The 18,024-nt window shown below is 41.0% G+C and overlaps 1 protein-coding gene across 6 annotated transcripts in view; it reads right to left on the bottom strand.

Moving 5' to 3' along the window:
• ralgapa1 (Ral GTPase activating protein catalytic subunit alpha 1) overlaps positions 1-18,024 on the bottom strand; it is a 72,052-nt gene that overhangs the window by 5,226 nt on the left and 48,802 nt on the right. For all 6 annotated transcript variants that reach the window (XM_040042791.1, XM_040042794.1, XM_040042792.1 and 3 more), the window contains one exon: positions 1,996-2,120. In XM_040042791.1, the coding sequence (XP_039898725.1) occupies positions 1,996-2,120 (125 nt within the window). The remainder of the gene's footprint in view (positions 1-1,995; positions 2,121-18,024) is intronic.

The raw sequence follows: 18,024 nt of genomic DNA, 5'->3' as shown, positions 1-18,024 counted from the left end.
AATAAGAACAGAGAGAAGAATGATTGATCATTGTGTTTGTTAAGAGAGGTGAACCTGTGAGTAAATACAGGAGAGGGAGGGCAGGAAATGAATTACTCTGGGTTGACTTCAGAGCACGGGATCATCAAAAGTTTGTCAAAAGCAGCATCTCAATTCACAATTTTTGGATGTGACACACTCATCGTGACTAATGATCAAGCAGGCTTTATTACTGAAATTACTGGGATCTGATCCTGTGCTCTGAAAGGGAATTTGGGGCCCAACCCATGACAAACCAAAACAGAGCCTTTAATAGGTTACATTTAAATGCCATTTAATAAGAATGAGTGAAAATTTGTGGGTGGGGTGGGCGGGGGTGTTGTGCCAGATTTATTTAACCTCAAAGCAGGTTGATTATTGTTGTATTATTATTAATATTTTGACACAGCAGCTGGTAAGATGAGGAGCAGGTGGCTAAGGGAAGGAAACAGGCATCAATTATACAAATATTAAGACAAACGCACACAGTCACACCTGTCATGTGTCCCTACAAACCATCATTTGATTACACCACGCACTTCTGCTCCTTCAGGTCACACATTTATAAGTCTTTAAGAAGAAAATATGCGGCTTACCTACAAAAATTAATTAATTTTTAATTAGATTAAACTGGAGCCAAAGGACAGACCACCATTTTAAGCAGATAAATTGCAAGGACTAATGATCTGTATCGATTTAATAAACTTAAACAGGATACATATGAGAGTCATATTTAAGTCCCATGTGCGTGCCTGGCATCTCTACGGCTGATCAGATGTCAGCTAATTCCTCAGAGGAGCTCTAGAGAGAGAAAAAAGGGCCCGAGTGCAGCTTTGGATACAAAACAGAGCTCAGCAGATACTCAGGCTGTGAGCTACAGTGTGTGTGTGTGTGTGTGTGTGTGTGTGTGCTCTGAAGTTCATCCTATCAAATCTGGACAATGAGTGCCAGCAAAATACAATCTGTACACAACAAACACAAAATATGTGGGATTTTTTATTGAGTATGTCACGCTGTTATCGTCGGGGCTCCGGCACCAATTTAAGAATCAAAATCTGCCATTTTAAGACATTTTTAATTAGAAGTGAACAATGTAGAAATGTGAAGTGCTCAGCAGTGCAGCGATCCCTATAACAGGGCAGCGTCTGATGTTTGCTTTGGCCACACTTGAAACTAAAACGTCAAGCCTCCTGTATGTAGGGAGGGTTTCCATACGTCTATTCCTTTGGAGCTGAGTACTTTTCTTTTTTTAAAAAAAAATTATCAGCCATTTCATAGGATTTTAAAATTTTTAATTTTTTTTTGTACATTTTACTTTTTATTTACCTGTTTTTCCTTTGAGAAGAGGACATAAAACAAAAGGACTAGAATAGAATACCAATAGAATACTATTTGGTCCATAATTTAATGCTAGCTTTAGTCCTCTGCGAATGAGTCGGAGTGCATTTCTTCTACTATGTCCAGCTACTGACGTGGCAAATATATCCCCTCTAAAATAAAAGAACTTTATCTGAGAATAGTTGCAGTTTTTGGTTTAACTGTTTATTTTTCATATGAGGTGTAATAAAGAAACCAATTAGGCTTTTCCACCCAAATTTACCCTGTCTTTTAGAATTAGTTAATTATCGTGAACTTAAGTGTGTTTCATGAATACTGTGGATATTTTCTGATTTAACATTCACAGGGGTGTGCACAGAATTTCTGAGACCTTGAAACGTTAAAAGTACAGGACATATTACATATTACTGTGTGCTGCACTTTTTTCTGGTACCCTGAATGTTGGACATGTTTCCAGATAATTCACTGGAATGCAATATTTGCATACACTTTAAAGGGTCAGGAGACCATGTGGGACGTGTGGCTCCATTTTACCTTAATTTTAACACCATCTCATGTTATGGCTAACACCCAGATTTATAGCCTATTTCATACATTTTTTGACAGGTGTAGCTGCTGCTGCTGCTGCTGTGGTCTCACCTGTGTCAGAGGGCAGGTGAGTGCAAGGAGCAGGACTGTAGACTCGGGCTGCGTAATCCTCAAACGTGGTTGGCTCCTGGTGGTTCTGCACGATATTTTCTAAGTATCGGGCGCGCTCCTCATAGCTGAGTTCAAAGGTCAAGGACAACTCAAACAGGAGCAGAAACACAGACACTAGCAAAAAGAAGCACAAGGGGTTAACTTGCCCTTAAAAAGTTATTAAAACCACCACTAGAGGCCGACCAATGCAGGATTTTTAGGAACAATATCAATTCCAATACTGATATTTGGTGATTTAAATATCTGATACATCAACCAATATTTTATTTTATTTTATGTCAGAAATTAAATAGCTTGTTTAAGCTCAGCCAGAGTCCGCTTAGATTTGCTGCCTGTTGTTGTGGACAAATATGGATTATCAGCACTTGTACCATGGTTGATGATAACCGATTAAATCTTTAATTATTCCAGAATCATAGTCAACAGAAACAAAATAATTCAAATAACACAAAAACAAGATAAAAACAAAAGCATCCAATCACCTTCCCACAGAGAGAAATACACCAGTGTTTCTGGGTCTTATTGTATTTATTTTTAAATTTTCATCGGTATCAGTCGTTATAAATGCCGATACCAATATACCTAAAAAGGTCCTGTGGTTCGAGCCTACATCTATAACCGCCGCTACACAAAAATGGGACAGGAATAAAACACAAAATAACCATTATGTTTGTTTCTTTTAGTCAAACTTACAAATACACATTTAAGGTGAAATTACTGGTCATGGTGAATATGGAGGTGATAAAGATACAAGATAAAGTTGCACACTGGTGCTGCGGAGCTTGAAATGGGTGGTGTTACAAAGGACACCGGCCAACTGGGGGACTGAAGACCAGGATAACTGTTTCTGTTGTAAATATGAAAATCCTTCAAATTTATGGGGACAATACTGCTCGAGGCCAATCATTACAAAAAAAAAAAAAACCTTGCTAATTAACTGTTTGCATACTTCATACGATTAAATGTGAAACTAAAATGAAGTTGAGCTACTTTAACAAAGCTTTCTCCAATTTCAGTCCCCCCTCCTTTTCTAAACACATTGCATAGTTATGAAAAACCTTTGATGTTCCAAGAGACAGATTAAAAAAAAAAACTACATTCAAGTCTCATGCGCTTCCAAATTTTTTCAAAGCTCAATGTGCTAAATGTGGATTATTTGTCAAGAGTTTAACCCTCAATAGAAATCCACCGCATCTCTTATTCAGGCTGCGTAGGCCTTGTAGGCCGGCAAATAACCCATTGTGAAATAATCTGCAATGTCCTCCAAATTCATGCAGTTTAACATAATTCAGTACTGTGTGCGTCATGTTTCAATTCAGCCCTCCAAAGTGAGCTCTCTCACTTATTATGGCCCTCTGGAATAACAAATATCACCCGGCCGTGCCCTAAAACGAACGCTTATATAAAAAGGGAGTAAACCTTTTAAAAGATTATAGTTTTTGGTTTAATATAATATAAATGATAAAAGAACTCAAACCCTAATTTGGAGCCCAGTACAAGAAAACTGAAATACCACGTGTTTATTGAATGACCGTGTACCTTCATGTCCATGTGACTCTACAGAGAATAATCCAGCCAGAGACAGAAAGAGAGAAAAAAAACTTGCTATTTATCACTTGCTATTATTCAAAACGTGAGGCGCAGCGATTCAGCAGAGAGCAGAGTAAATGGAAACCAGGACTTCAACTGTCCATCTATTAGAGATAACCTCATTGATAGAATGACATTTACCCTCTCTTGCTTGGTCCTTCTCATACATCCCCCCATAATGACAGACACGCACAGCTGTTACGGCCTCCTGACACACACGCGCACACCCATACACAAATATAAACACACACACAGTTCAGTCCCATCATCTCCCAACAGAATGACCATTTGCTCAGTGAGCTCCAATAACAAGGGCTTTTCAACGAGAAAACAGTGTTTATGTGTGTGTCCGGGTTTGATAAGTTTGGATGTGAGAAAGCACAGTGTGTGTGTGTGCACGTGATGCTGTTCGAGTGTGTGATGGGATTAAGCCAATGAATCTTCAGAATGAAATCTGTGTGTGTGTGAGTGCACGTTGTGAATGGCTCGGCCATCTGTAACAGCACCCATGGGTTTTCTATTGGGTTAGAGAGCTGGTCTATGGGCCTCAGAAGGAGAGAGATTCAGGTCTAATGGTAACTGATTCAGTTACAGACAATGATAATAACAACAATATGGCTGCTTTAAAGTGCGCTGGCACAACAGAGGGGAAAGGAGGGGAGCAGATAAGTGGAAAAAAAGCAGGGAAAATAGAGAGGAGGAAATCTATATAAACTTGTGACAGGGTGACGGTTTGTCAAAGATTGTTTCTGACATTTACCAGACTTGACTTCACGGGAACTTCAACGTCTAAAAACAGCTGTTATTGTTTCAAAAAAAACCCCAAAAAAACCAAAAACAAAAAAAAAACTCGTCGAAACCTCAGAAGGAGGGACGGGGGTCGGAGGTGCAAATGCAGTGAGATGCTGAGGGAGGAAGAGAACTTGTTAAAAGGGAAACAGCGAAGGTGAAGATGAAGGAAGGGTGAGAATCCTGCGGTGAGCCGCAGAGGAAGCGAGGCAGCGACGGCGATGTTTAAGTAACAACACGAGAGCCGGGAGAGCAGCGGCAGGCGCACAAAGACCGTCGAGCCGGCGCCTCGCACGCCGAGTCTCTGTGTGATCTCGCCGTTTGCCCTTTCCTGCTTCCCCCTCACCGCCATCGCACCTCCCCCTTTGGTGAACGAAGGTGTGTTTGTGCGAGTCGGAGGGGGAAGAGAGGTGTGCATGTAATGCAATTAGGAGATAGAGGTGCTATTATATATTCAGGCAAACAACACCTAATCATCTTCATATCATGTTTTAATAATGTGTGTCTGAGAAAGGGGGAGGGAAAAAAAAGGCACATAAAAGGCTCTCGTTTCCTCATTTCTGAGGAGGTGAAAAGGTTTAAAGGACACCCGCGGGAAAGAAAGATGTCTGCAGAGACGGGAGAATAAGGACAAATACATACAGAGACGCAGTACCACTGCTGAGATAAGTGACGGGAACATCTCTTTCTTCCCTCGTCCTCCGTCTGCCTCCTTTATACCTCCTTCCCTTTTTGTTCCTCTCAGTGTGGGCTGTGTCACCGTGTCACAAACACCAACTCCCCACTGGGATGAGGCGACATGAGGAGGACAGGGACGACGGACCGATGTGCAAAACATACACGAGCAGTAATCTCACCTTCATCAGCGGTGGAAAGCTTTAAAACACTCTGCACGGAGAAGGTCGGCTACACCGGGCTGTTCTAGCAACGAAGATGTCCACATGGGGTCTTTACATCTTTATAATTAATGTCTCTACAACATCGACTGCATATTAAACCTTTTTTCTTATTTTTTTATGAAAGTCACGTATGGTCTCGACACCTTGTCCTGCCTTGGGAACCTCGAGAAACCCTGTTAACGCTGATTCGAGACACTTCGCCATCGAAGCAAACTTTAGCACTTTTCTTTACGTGACAAACAACATTTAGAGCAAAATATTTATCTGTATGACTTCTCTAAGCCAAATTAAATACAGGTCCTGTGTGTCTCTTTCTGCTTCAGCTTTTACAAACATTTTTCTCTTATTTAATACTGAAAATTAAGTCTTAATAACAGAAACTGTGACTGAGATTTAACGATTTTAGGTTTTCTAGTTATTTATTTTCCCAAATTTTTAATCCTCCTCTGTGAAGCATTTCAGGAGGCCGGTCTGCACGAAGCACAGTACTGAAATAAAGTTATTATTATTGGTATTAAAAAAAAAAAAGAAAAAAGTAGAAACCATTGAGAGGTCATAGAAAATAGAGTTGAAATGCGCTCGCACATCTCTGCCTCCATCCATCCCTCTGTCCCTCTATCCAAATGGCAGTCGCAACTATGAAATCTGCTGTAATTGAATTTCAGATGGCTCCTCTTATTAAGTCATTAGCAGAAAAATATCCCTCTTTCAGCGAGAGAAGGGGAAAGAAAGAGGGAAAATTATAAGGGGAGGAAGAGGGGAGGAAGGCTGGTGAGGGAGAAAAAGAAAGCAGAGCAGAGAAAGGCAGACAGGAGAAACATGGAGGAGAGAGGGGGCGGATAAAGAGGCTCTTTTGTGTCGAGTCAGAAACTCATTTTCTTGTGCGTGGCTGAAAGGAGTGGAGAGAGTGAAGTGTTCGTGCTTTCCTCCTGCTCTTTCTCCCCCTCTTCTGTCGCTCTCTCTCTCTCTCTCCATTTCAGACCTTTTCTCTCCCGCAGCGCCGCTCATTGTGGCGGTGTTCGACTCCTGTGATCACTTGAGACGGAGGGAGGCTGGAGGAGGAGAGGAGGCGAGGGGAGGAGAGAGGGAGCTTGTTAGCGCATTAGGAGCTGGGCCCACTGCTGGGATGTGTGTGTATGGCAATGTTTGTATGTAGGGGGTGTGTGCTGTGAGACTATATATAAAGTCTGTAGAGGTAGAAATGTGACTGTATGGTGTCTACAGAGAGCATCAAAACCCGGTTGTCAATTAATAATGTAATTAATAATTATTAATGCCATTATTCTTACACAGCATGTCTTTTATTCTGTCTTCCTTCTCTCTCCCCAACCGGCCCCGCCCCTCCCTGAGCCTGGTTCTGCCGGAGGTTTCTTCCTGTTAAAAGGGAGTTTTTCCTTCCCACTGTTGCCAAAGTGCTTGCTCATAGTGGGTCATATGATTGTTGGGTTTTTCTCTTTATGTAGGGTCTACCTTACAATATAAAGTGCCTTGAGGTGACTGCTGTTGTGCCACTGTATGAATAAAATTGAATTGAATTATTTAGTATTGTTTAGTTTAGTGGTTCGATCCCTGGCCACTCGAGTCTGCATGCCAAAGCATCCTTGGGAAAGAATGGCTTTTCCCAAAAAGTGCTTTGAGTGTAGAGTGGAAAAGCACTGTACAGGAACCAGTCCATTTATCTTGTTTGTGCATTGAAAAAACATGAAATTTTTAACCCAAGACATGAATTTTACTACATGAACTTTTTTCCTATAACGACCTTTTTTAACATCATGTGAAATAAAGTTTTGTTGTAAAGGCATACTGGGCAAGAGGTAATTGAAAAAAGTAATAAAAAAGTGAAAAATATGTTTGTTGATATACAATGATGAGGCACAAGCTCAGAATAACAGACGGAAGAGCTGCGTGGATCGTCATGGATCCTCAGCCAGGTAGTCTTGCTAGATGTTAAGTGGCGCAAGTACACCCATGGAAATAAATGAACTGGTTCCTGTGTGAAGTTTGCATGTTCCCCCTGTGCTCATGTAGGCTTTGTCCGAGTAGTCTGGATTTACCCTGCAGTCCAAACACGTACGTTAGGCTGATTAGCGGTTCCAAATATGAGTGATGTAACAAAAGGTTTCTGAACTTTGTGTTAAAATACAAAAACATCACAAAGCGACCAAAAAAAGAAATGCAAAGAAACCACAAAGAGCCTGAAGAGAAGCGAAATAACCACACACACAAAAAAAAAAAAAATCACAAAAAATTAAGATCTTTAAAAAGAAAAAAAGGAAAAAAAAAACAATTATAAAATAATTTGTTTTGCTATGAATAAAATCTAAGGACTTTAACTTAGTCTTATTAAGATTTAAGATCAACAAATATGCTGCAGCAACAAATGTGCTATTACATCCCTAAAGGATGTGATGCTATTGGTTCTCTTGTCAGCAGAAATGTGGCTTAACCCCACTTATTGAGCTGATATTGAGCTATATCTGCATCCACAGTAAGAAATGGGGGCCCTGCTGTGGCACACTTGGTTGAGCAGGTAACCCGTATGCCAAAAGATGCAGGAGCTTTGGGTGAACTCTGTTCTTTTCCAACTTCCCAGGCTAAGACTGGCGCTGTTGTGTTTTCCAGCTACCTTTACTTTCTCACTAAAAAGAAGAAAGACCAACAAGCCTTTAAATACACTTTATGACCTCCCTGCCTTGCACTTTGCAACTGAGGATGGGAAAAAAATACCTCCAATCAGTCTTATTGAATAGGATTAAAGAGGGGGAAAACATCTGAGCAATGTTGGTTTTAAAGTGTTAAAAGGAACAGGCAGTGTTTGCTGAAGGTCATCTCTTCCTGTAAATGAATAAAAATTTTGTTGTTTTAATAAGTAACAGAAATTGGAGTATTAAATCGACTAAAAATAAATTAAGAAAGAGCAGCACAGCCGGTGAAAAGCTAGAAACGTTCTTTAACCTTTTGATGCTGAATCTGAATAGCTAATTTCCTCTGGTCAGACAAGTGACTCTAATTTACACTCTAATTTAAAAAGGGTGAACATGAAGTACGGCGGCCCATCCTGTTTTTCCTGCTGTACTAACAACTTTTTATGATTTTCTATTTTGAGAAAATTGCATTAAAAAGCAGCACAACTTGTCCGTTTTCTTGTCTACGAGACACCTCTCATCAGAGGCACACACACACACACACACACACACACACACACACACACACACACACACACACAGAGCTTATCTCACCCAGATCTCACCCAGCATCTCCCAAACACACACACAACCCCCCCTATCTGTCCTCTGCACCCCGGGCATTGGAACAGACAACAGAGAGAAGGACATCAGAGGGATAATACAATTGGAAAAGCTTTACAGCGTGTAATGATAAACCTGTGCGTGTATGTGTGTGCGTCCACGCCCAAAGGAACAAGCTAATGGGTTTATATCTTTCTGTGATAGCAATGATATGGAGGGGCTTTGTGATTTCATTATGAGCGTGTGTGTGTGTCCACATACGCCAAAGATGAGGACAGAGATAGGTTAGTCTAATGCACTACTTATTGCTCGACGTGCATGAAAAGACACACACACACACACACACACACACACACACTCACATCACACAATCGCATTTGCCCCTATTCATCTGCTCTTTAACCTGATGCAGAAACAGAGGCCGAGGAGAAAAAACAGACGTGATACATTAATTGGCCCCTTGTCACCCCACTATTTCACCCTTTGACATATGCGCACACACACACACACACACACACACACACACACACACACACACCTCCCTGTCACCACAGGGGAGCCTTAAAGCTGCCAGTGCAATTACAAGCTTTATTTAACCAGCACAGAGACACTAAAGTTCACACAGGCACAGCATGGGTGCTGGTGATTGTCACCAAGGCCGTAATAATAATTCCCTTATTAAGGAGATACATCCGCTTCTTATCTGCAGGCGGTTACACAATAAACTCCCCCCCTCCTCACACACATATATATCTTTACAATCACCGATATGAATCCTCATAATATGGATATAAAAGCTGACAAAGAAAGTAATTCCTCACCTCCCGCATGCATCACACAGATGTTAAATTCAAAGTAAAGGACTAGTTTTTGTACATCTTTCTGCTTCTAGCGGCCGATATAATCTGTTCATATAAAGCCTTGAAAGGTGAAAAGTAAAAGCCTGGCACGTTATATATAAAACAGAATGAACATTTTAGCTGAAATGACAAAACACAGCTGACAGGAAGTGTCAAAAATAAAAACCGCAGATCCTTAAGTGGCTGCTTGAGGCCCACTACAAAAGCGAGTAGGTCCCCATAGGCTCCTCATTGTCTTTGTGTAACTTAACACTAATTAACAAGTATCTGTATCTGTGAAAGGAACCCGAATAGTCTATGCCTCGGTAAGCAAACTTGCTAATATTCACGGAAAGGTATGACTTCTCATTCTGGATGTGAAAAAACAAACAAAAAAAACTACACAGAAACAAAAACACATGTCATGAAAACTAACACAACAAATGCAAAAGAACAGCTCAACAGCTATGTCCATCTTTCATTTACAGTCTATGCAATAAGGGTGGATTGACTGCTAAATATTTGTCAACCAAAAGAATTACGCTATTTTGGACAAATAATAAAATGCTCCTGCTTATTAAATGTGAATATATGGCGCTTGTCCTTCATCTTATTTGAGGCTTTGGGTTACTGATTGGACAAAATGTGCAATGCCAGAGGTTGTTACTTCCTTAGAAACACAATATGATTAAATTCAAACCATTTTTAGATCATTTGAAATCTCAAAAGAAGATGCTTATGTTTCAGACTGATGTCTTTCTGCAATCAAGAATTAAAATGTCAAAAAAATCAACTTGACAGAACAAGGGGACTTAAAGTTACCAAATAATTTGAATAAAAAGTCTGAAAACTTTATTGTTAACACTTAAAACACCTGCTGGGATGTAGCAGGTGCCCTTGAGATACACAAATCCTGCCCCACTTAGCGCTTATTAGCTGGGTAAAAATATTTTTTTTCTTCTAATCCAATTATCACCAGTAATTAATCTTTCGCCAACACCCGCTGTCTGTGCTCACGAACACTTTTTTCTTTCTGCCTCTTTAAGGCTAAATTCAACACGCCTATTAGAGCTGATGACACACAGTCTGCTGTTCTGCACTTTGTCTCGGTCATCCGTGAGGGAACCCACGCTGAATCTTAAACACCTTATCACATAAAGAAACTTACATTCACACACCCGGCCGCAAAGCGCATTCACGCACTTACACACTCACATACACACAACTGCAGATTAGCTTGTTTACCAGTCAGAGGGGGGCCTGCTCCAGCAAGGTGTGATCAAGCCACTGATGGCTGCGGCTCATGTGTCTGCACAGCTCTCGGTGACAAGCATCTATGCTTGCACACAAACACAGACACTCGCCCGCTCAGTCAGTCACGACATGAATCATGAATGTTGGAAATTAGGCCCAAAAACCCATCACGAGGCAGGAGTAACATTAAAGTAATGCACATCAGCTTTGATAACTGACACCTATGTATTGACTGCTAGTCACGCTGCTCTGTGGGGGCGGAGAGTTTACTAAAGAGCTGAGAAGAAACATCGCTGCTTTGTGCTTGTGCAAAACACTTCGGCTTACGAGCGCAAGAATACAAACTTGGACAGTCTTCATGCTTCATGGTAATATTCAACTTGCTGCAGTAGCTGCAGTTTCTTAAAATGTTTAATGAGAACTGCAAGTTAATAAAAAAAAAGACTTGTACCCAAGTATTATTGCTTAATTACTACATTTAAAGGGTTCAATTATGTTGTTCATGGGAAAGTAAAATGCACTCGAATATGGTGCTATGATTCTCTGATGTGCTGTTGTAGTGAATTTACCGTGTGGCCATTCACTACAGGATGGTTAAAGTGGACCGTGAAGGTCTGAAGGTCTACTAGAAGATGTGAATGACTACGGACAATCCCTACTGTGACCATCATCAAAATCTACACCGCGACAATGATCAGCAAGATGCTCGGATGACCTCAAGATGACCTCACAAGGAGCAGTACCCTCCATGGAGAAGAAGACTAAAGATGAAGAAGGTGCCTAAGAAGCACAGTAAGCTGCCTAAACCTGAGGCCTTAGACACTGACAAACACTCACAGCCTTGGCCAGCAGCTTAAAGAGGTATACTAGAAAGTTGGAAGGCAGGACAATAAACCAGCGTTACTCTACTAAGCCACTTATGGTGTATTCCCAGTAGCAGGGAAACACTATGAGAACAACCCCACCAAAGCTAGAGACAGAGCAATACTGGAATAGCATATAGGAGAAGGACGCAACCCATAACGGCAATGCTCAGTGGTTAGTGGATCTACAAGCAGACCACAGAAAGGAACTCAGCAGATACACAGGACGTTCTAGTTTTATGTGATCTGTCTTACTTACAACTGATTGTGAAATTTACTCCCTCCTAGATATTCTACAAACTGACTTTTTGTAACACTGGCATCTTAATTCAGCACCACAAAATTCAATGAGCTCTTTTAGAACAAATCATATCTCCACCAATGTTTGTAAAGGCAGCTTGCATTTTTAGGTTCTTAATTTCATGCACCTGTGGGACTGAAAAAAAATCCAACTTTAAAGCATAAGCGGTTCATCCCAAAACAATTATTCATTTGGTGTAGCTTAAAGTGTGAGCAGCCTTAAAGGAGGAGGAACTAAAACAGCTCCTAATCAAGCAAAGCTATTTTAGTCAAGTGCTCGAATAGAAATATAAAATGTGTTGAAATATGCTCTTAAGTTTAAAGGCATTACTGCAAATTTAAACGTCATCTAAATAAGTCAAATTTGCTAAAAGCCACCTAAACTGCTGATGTAAAGATCATTTTATCCCTCCACCCATTGGGAGAAATACCACATAGATTTCTGTATTTAGGATTCTCTAAATGTTTTTTCTCTCATGCATAATATCATAGTCTATGAGGTACAACTACAACCAGCAAAAGTAACAGTATGTGCCTGAGATGCAAAAGATTTCTGGTTCGAGACTAGAAGGAAACACACATCCATCCTCAGGGGGCCAGAACAGCCTGAGTCCAGATAAACGGGAGGGTTGCATCAGGAAGGATGCAAAAAATCAAATATGTGTATCCATCCACGGTGGCGACCTCTTGGGAAATAAGGAAGCAGTCAAAAGTACAAAATTAAGCTTTCAAAATAATCAGTGAAATTCAACTGAAAAACACCTGGGAATAACTTCTCTTTAACTCAAACACGGCCACATGTTAACTGTAACATCTGTCCACTTTCAAGTGTTTGGAAATCATAGCGCTAATATGTGACTGTGAAGCAGGCAGTCATCCTAGAAGCAACACACACATACACACAGACTTCCCCAAGGAGATGGGAAAGAGATTAGCCGTGACCCCTCCTCCTCACCCCTTTTCTTTTCATTTCCTCTAACTACCCGACGGGAAACAATTAACCACAATCACCTCCCCCTCTGCAAGCATTCACACAGACTTATATTCATTTCCTAACCCGCACTAATACACAGACCCTTAGCCTAATCCTGATTGTGTATGTGCCACTCAATGTGTGGCACTGATTTCTGTCAATCTGCCAGCAGAAGCTCCTCATGCACCACAGAGTTTTATGCTCATTTACATCCAGATTTTAAATAATGGAGCAGCTTTACTCATGGAAGACTTTTTCACCAAGTGTTTTAAATGTACGTTTGTGATAGATTTATCAGTGAGAGCATGACGCAGGCATTGGTGCAGCTTTCTTTTAGATCAAAAGAAATGCTCCTCCAGTGTCTGACGGGTGCAGCGGAGCCTGCGGGGGGTTAAGGATAACATGACCCCATTTCAGCATCAGCAATAAGAAAATGTCTTCAATTTGTAAGGCTCTGCCCTCACCTTTCTGCCGTGGTGAGAAACACACACATCCTTGTCACACACAGCAGATTGTAGCCTTACTGGGACAATAGGCTCTATTGTGGGAGTTGGCAAAGAGAAGCCAGGCAGGCCGCTAGGCGTTTGGCTGCCCTTGGTGTGTGTGTGTGTGTGTGTGTGTGTGTGTGTGTGTGTGTGTGTGTGTGTGTGTGTGTGTGTGTGTGTGTGTGTGTGTGTGTGTGTGTGTGTGTGTGGGGATATGGGGGATAATAGCGCTACATGCCCAGAGCTGCCACCATTTCAGTGGGAACAGAGTGTGAAAGCGAGAGAAAGGCAATGACGCCCACACACACACACAAACAGAGCATCGCTATCATACTGAGCCATATGCTGACCCCAGCCTCAGTGCAGCTATCTCTGCCAATCAACTACTAGAGGGGACGTCCCACACACACACACACACACACACACACACACACACACACACCCTTTAATCCTGAAAGTAACGTTTATACACATGCACTTCATGTTTACGTTTTGTGTAAGTGTAAATGGTTAGGTGATATATTTGAAAATTCATGCACACACAAACATTTGCTGGCAGCCTGTGTGTGTCCGTGTGTGTGTATAGCAGCTTAGTGTCTCTCCAACATTGTTCCCCAAAAACCACAATCACACAAGAGCAGATGGAGGATGGCCACAGCCTACTCTTTCTCACACACACACACACACACACACACACACACACACACACACACACACACACACACACACACACACACACACACACACACACACACACACACACACACACACACACACACACACACACGCGCGCGCGCGCGCAAATCGCAGCGCAACACGGTGTTATCAGATGGTAGAGCAGCTGTAGTAGTTGCAGCTAGGTGACCAGTGGGCCAGCATGTTGACTCTGCTTAGACGGACTCACGGTCACAAAACTCAACTTTAGCTTGGAAAACAGATTTTACTCAATAAGGTAAAGATTCAAGTCACCTCTTATAAAAAGCATCAGATTTAGAGATCAAGTTTCCACTTTCACACTCAGCTGATTTTGTGTTTGGTACAACAAACAAAATTTTACCTTCCAACTATGGTTTGTTTTGAAATTTTGTGCTTTTTAAAAATAATTCGTGTCAGTTTTTAGCATTTTGAGGACTCGTAACTATAAACACAGGAGACTGCTACATGAAAGCTTCAGGGCTGAAACACTTTTTAAGATCTTTTAATAATGAGAATCAAATTAATTTTACACCCACTCAAAGTACCACGATCTAAAGGTTTACTTCTCCTTTTTGTCATGAAATCAACATTACTTTAGTCAAGGACAAGCAGGCACATAAAAAAAAGCAGGTTTTATGCTGCAGGTTGACATATGACTTTTCCACCTCTAATGGTGCATGCTTTCTTCATTCACAAGGGTAATATCAAAAGCAAAGCATTCTTGCGAACATGCACTGTAACCCATATTTTCAAGTCTTAAAAGTAATGGTAAAAAACATTAACGTTTATTACGAACAGCTTCGCAACTGTACCCAGTAATAAATCCAAGGGAACTGTGATAGAGATGATCTACAGTAGGGCTACGCAAATCACATCTGGATCCTGACACGCTGGTGTTGCTTAAAGAGCGATGATACCCAGCAGTCTGCTCCTCACTTTTATCTGGTCTAATCTATAAGTTCAGGAGGACTGATTCCAATCTGATGGGCTATTCTTTACGTGACTAAAGATTGGTTGCGTGTGTGCTAACACGAGTCATCAGCGGGAAGAGAAGGGAAGTTTCTAATACCAGCTTTGTGTTATTGTTCATCGTGACATGTGCGAGTGTAGTGAGGCCTATATGAAGAGTGTGTGCATGCATGTGTTGGGGAGTTTTGGACTGCTTCTGCTGCTGCAGTGAGCTGATATGTGAGATAGAGCTGTGCTTACACACAGCTGCCCCAGCAGCCTGGCACCCTGTGTGTGAGTGTGCTGTGTGGTTTTGGATGGCTCTGGTCACGGTGAATGAAAGATCAGAGAGAGAGAAAAGGCAGATGGACTGCCCTGAGGGCCAAGAGACAGAGAGAGGGGGAGAGAGGGAAGAAGGCAGACAGAGAGAGAGGGGGAGAGAGAGAGAACGGGAAAGAAAGACGAGAAAAATGCCAGTTAACACTGACATACTTTGTCTTGCCAACCTTCTCTCCGTTTGCTTCTGTGTCAGCCCCTCAGCGAGGTCCTATCAGTCAATGTTACAATGCAGCACTCAGCTGAAGCTTTATGCAGAACTGAAGGAGATTCGTACACAAGGACATCTAAGCCTCATGTATTCCGTGTTGCCGAATTCACAGGTATGTCAAGAAGATATGAATCATTCATCTCTCTTCAAATCTCAACTACTCTACAGTCAGAAAACCAGTGTACACATGCGAGCGTTGGCCCCAAGCTCACACCAATCGGAGGGTTGGGTTAGGAAGGCCTTCTGACATAAAGTCTTTGCTAAAACAAAAACATGCAGATCAAGAATGAGATTACAATACTGGATGTGTAGAGGTCCCAGTTAGCGATGACCGCTAGCAGTACTTACTAGTGCTAACTGACATTATGCTTTCTGCTAAGCTGGACAAACTGTTTGATGCCCAACCACATTCAGTACAAAAGGTCAGAAAAGGGAAGTCAATAAAACTGGTCTTAAACCTTTAATAAACCTGTAATCCTTTCAACAGCCACCAGGGGGAGATACCTGTGGTTGCAAAGAGACTCCTGCTCCTATAGAAGAATATGAGGACAAAAAGGCTTCGGGCCCTGATCTCTAAACACTTTCCTGATGAGTTTTTGAGCTCAGACACTCATTTCTGGTCATAATGAACAGAATGTTAAGTCCATTTCATAGGTTTTGGTCCCTCATATATGGGGCAAAAATTCGCCAACAAATGCATAATCTCCGATGTAACATATCACAAGCATTTTAATTTCTTTTAATTTTTTTGACATTAGGAGTCTCAAATGATTTCTATAACACTGAATGACAGGAATACAAAGCATGGGCTACTAGTATTATTTTTTAAATGTAGTTCAAGTTGATCAGTGGTCATGAGAATTTGCATAATCATGATGAAATGAGTGGGCTGGTTTCAGTCATTAGGCAAATGTACTGTTTATAAGATTGGGGAAACCTGCAGTCAGCTGAGACTACAGAAGTCACTTGGATGAGTGACGAAACGTTTCTCCCACTGAAAACGCTACGTCCAGATGAACAGAATCAACTTTTGGAGATGTAGTTCAAGTTCCACAAACCACATGTTAGAATAAATGTTCCAAACAGTTAAATTCACTCTGAGCAGGAAACCACTTGCAAATATTCAACAACAGCTGAAAATCAGGGGGGAAAAAGGAACCATGGTTGAAACACAGAAAAAGGCATGATCCGTGTATTTGTGTGAAGCTTCCTTTTCTGTAATAGCCGAACAAAACAAAGCAATGAAACCAACCACGCCTGGAAAACGGTTTGATCACTGCAGCCGCCACAGAGAGATGAAGATCCTCATCGGAGCACAAGCTGTTGTGTCGTTTTAAACACAACTTATCACAAAGACCTGGGTCAGTGCAACTACAAAACAACTACTGTTACCCATGAAAAAGTGTTTTGCTCTGATTTACATTTGATCTCAAGTGGCAAAATGTAACATTTAAATGTTTTAAGGTTAGAAATGTGCTGTATTACGCCCCCTTATAGAGGCTTTTTTTAAGACCCAAGATGTCATTGCTTGGTCAGGTATGTTGTAATTGTTGTAAAGCCCCCCTTAAGAACAAATAAACAAGAAATTAAACGGATGAATAACAGTAAAAATTAAAAATATCCATGAATTAATTTATAAATTATATATTCATACTTTTTAAAAATGCACTGCATTTATTTACCTTTGTATTAATTTACCTATATATATATATATATATATATATATATATATATATATATATATATATATATATATATGTAGAGAGAGAGAGAGAGAGAGAGAGACTCCTGCTTTATTTAAGAAATTATTATTTTTAAGTCTATGCCCTTATTTCTGCATTAGCTTCTGAACATAATGCATTCTTTTCTATATCTATCAACGCATTTCATAACGACAGGGCCTTCAATTCCCCTAATGATGAGAACTGAGGCACGTAACAATTTATTTACACATTTTTTACTTTATTTATTTATTTATTTTTTATTATTGCAGTCCTTCATACTTGAGGGGACCTAGCTGGAAGAAAAATGCCAACAGGGAAATATTATTGAGAAAAGTTTGTCTTAAAGGGTTGCTATTACATCATGAAGCGACTTTCCCTCACTTTAGGACAATGAGAATGAACAGACAAGAAAAAGATCTGGGGGAGAAAAACTGAATGAAGAACGAAAAGTAATAAATGTGAAAAAGATGAAAAACAGACAGTACGACAGAGATAGAAAAAAAGGATTTGCTAAGATAAAGGAATTAGAGTGACAAGAGAGACAATGCAGGGACAGAATTAGGGAGGAAGATAGAGGAAAAGATGATGAGGGCCACAGATACAAGATAGAAGCAGGAGGAGGTGGAAAAGGCCACAAGAAGACGTACGGGGATGTGAGTGTAAAGATAGATGGTCCCAGAGTTTGAGGGAGGGAGGGAGGGAGGGAGGGAGGGAGGAAAGGAGTGACAGAAGTGGGGGACACAAAGGGAGGGAGAGGTGGAGAGACAGATAAGAGGAGCAGAGTGGTGTGTGTAGCACAGAGATGGGGAGTCAA

The sequence above is a fragment of the Simochromis diagramma genome, unplaced genomic scaffold, assembly GCF_900408965.1.
Source record: "Simochromis diagramma unplaced genomic scaffold, fSimDia1.1 OVJJ01000304.1, whole genome shotgun sequence".
Classification (NCBI taxonomy): domain Eukaryota; kingdom Metazoa; phylum Chordata; class Actinopteri; order Cichliformes; family Cichlidae; genus Simochromis; species Simochromis diagramma.
The sequence above is the reverse complement of the archived record's forward strand: the minus strand, read 5'-3'. Positions and strand labels throughout refer to the sequence as shown.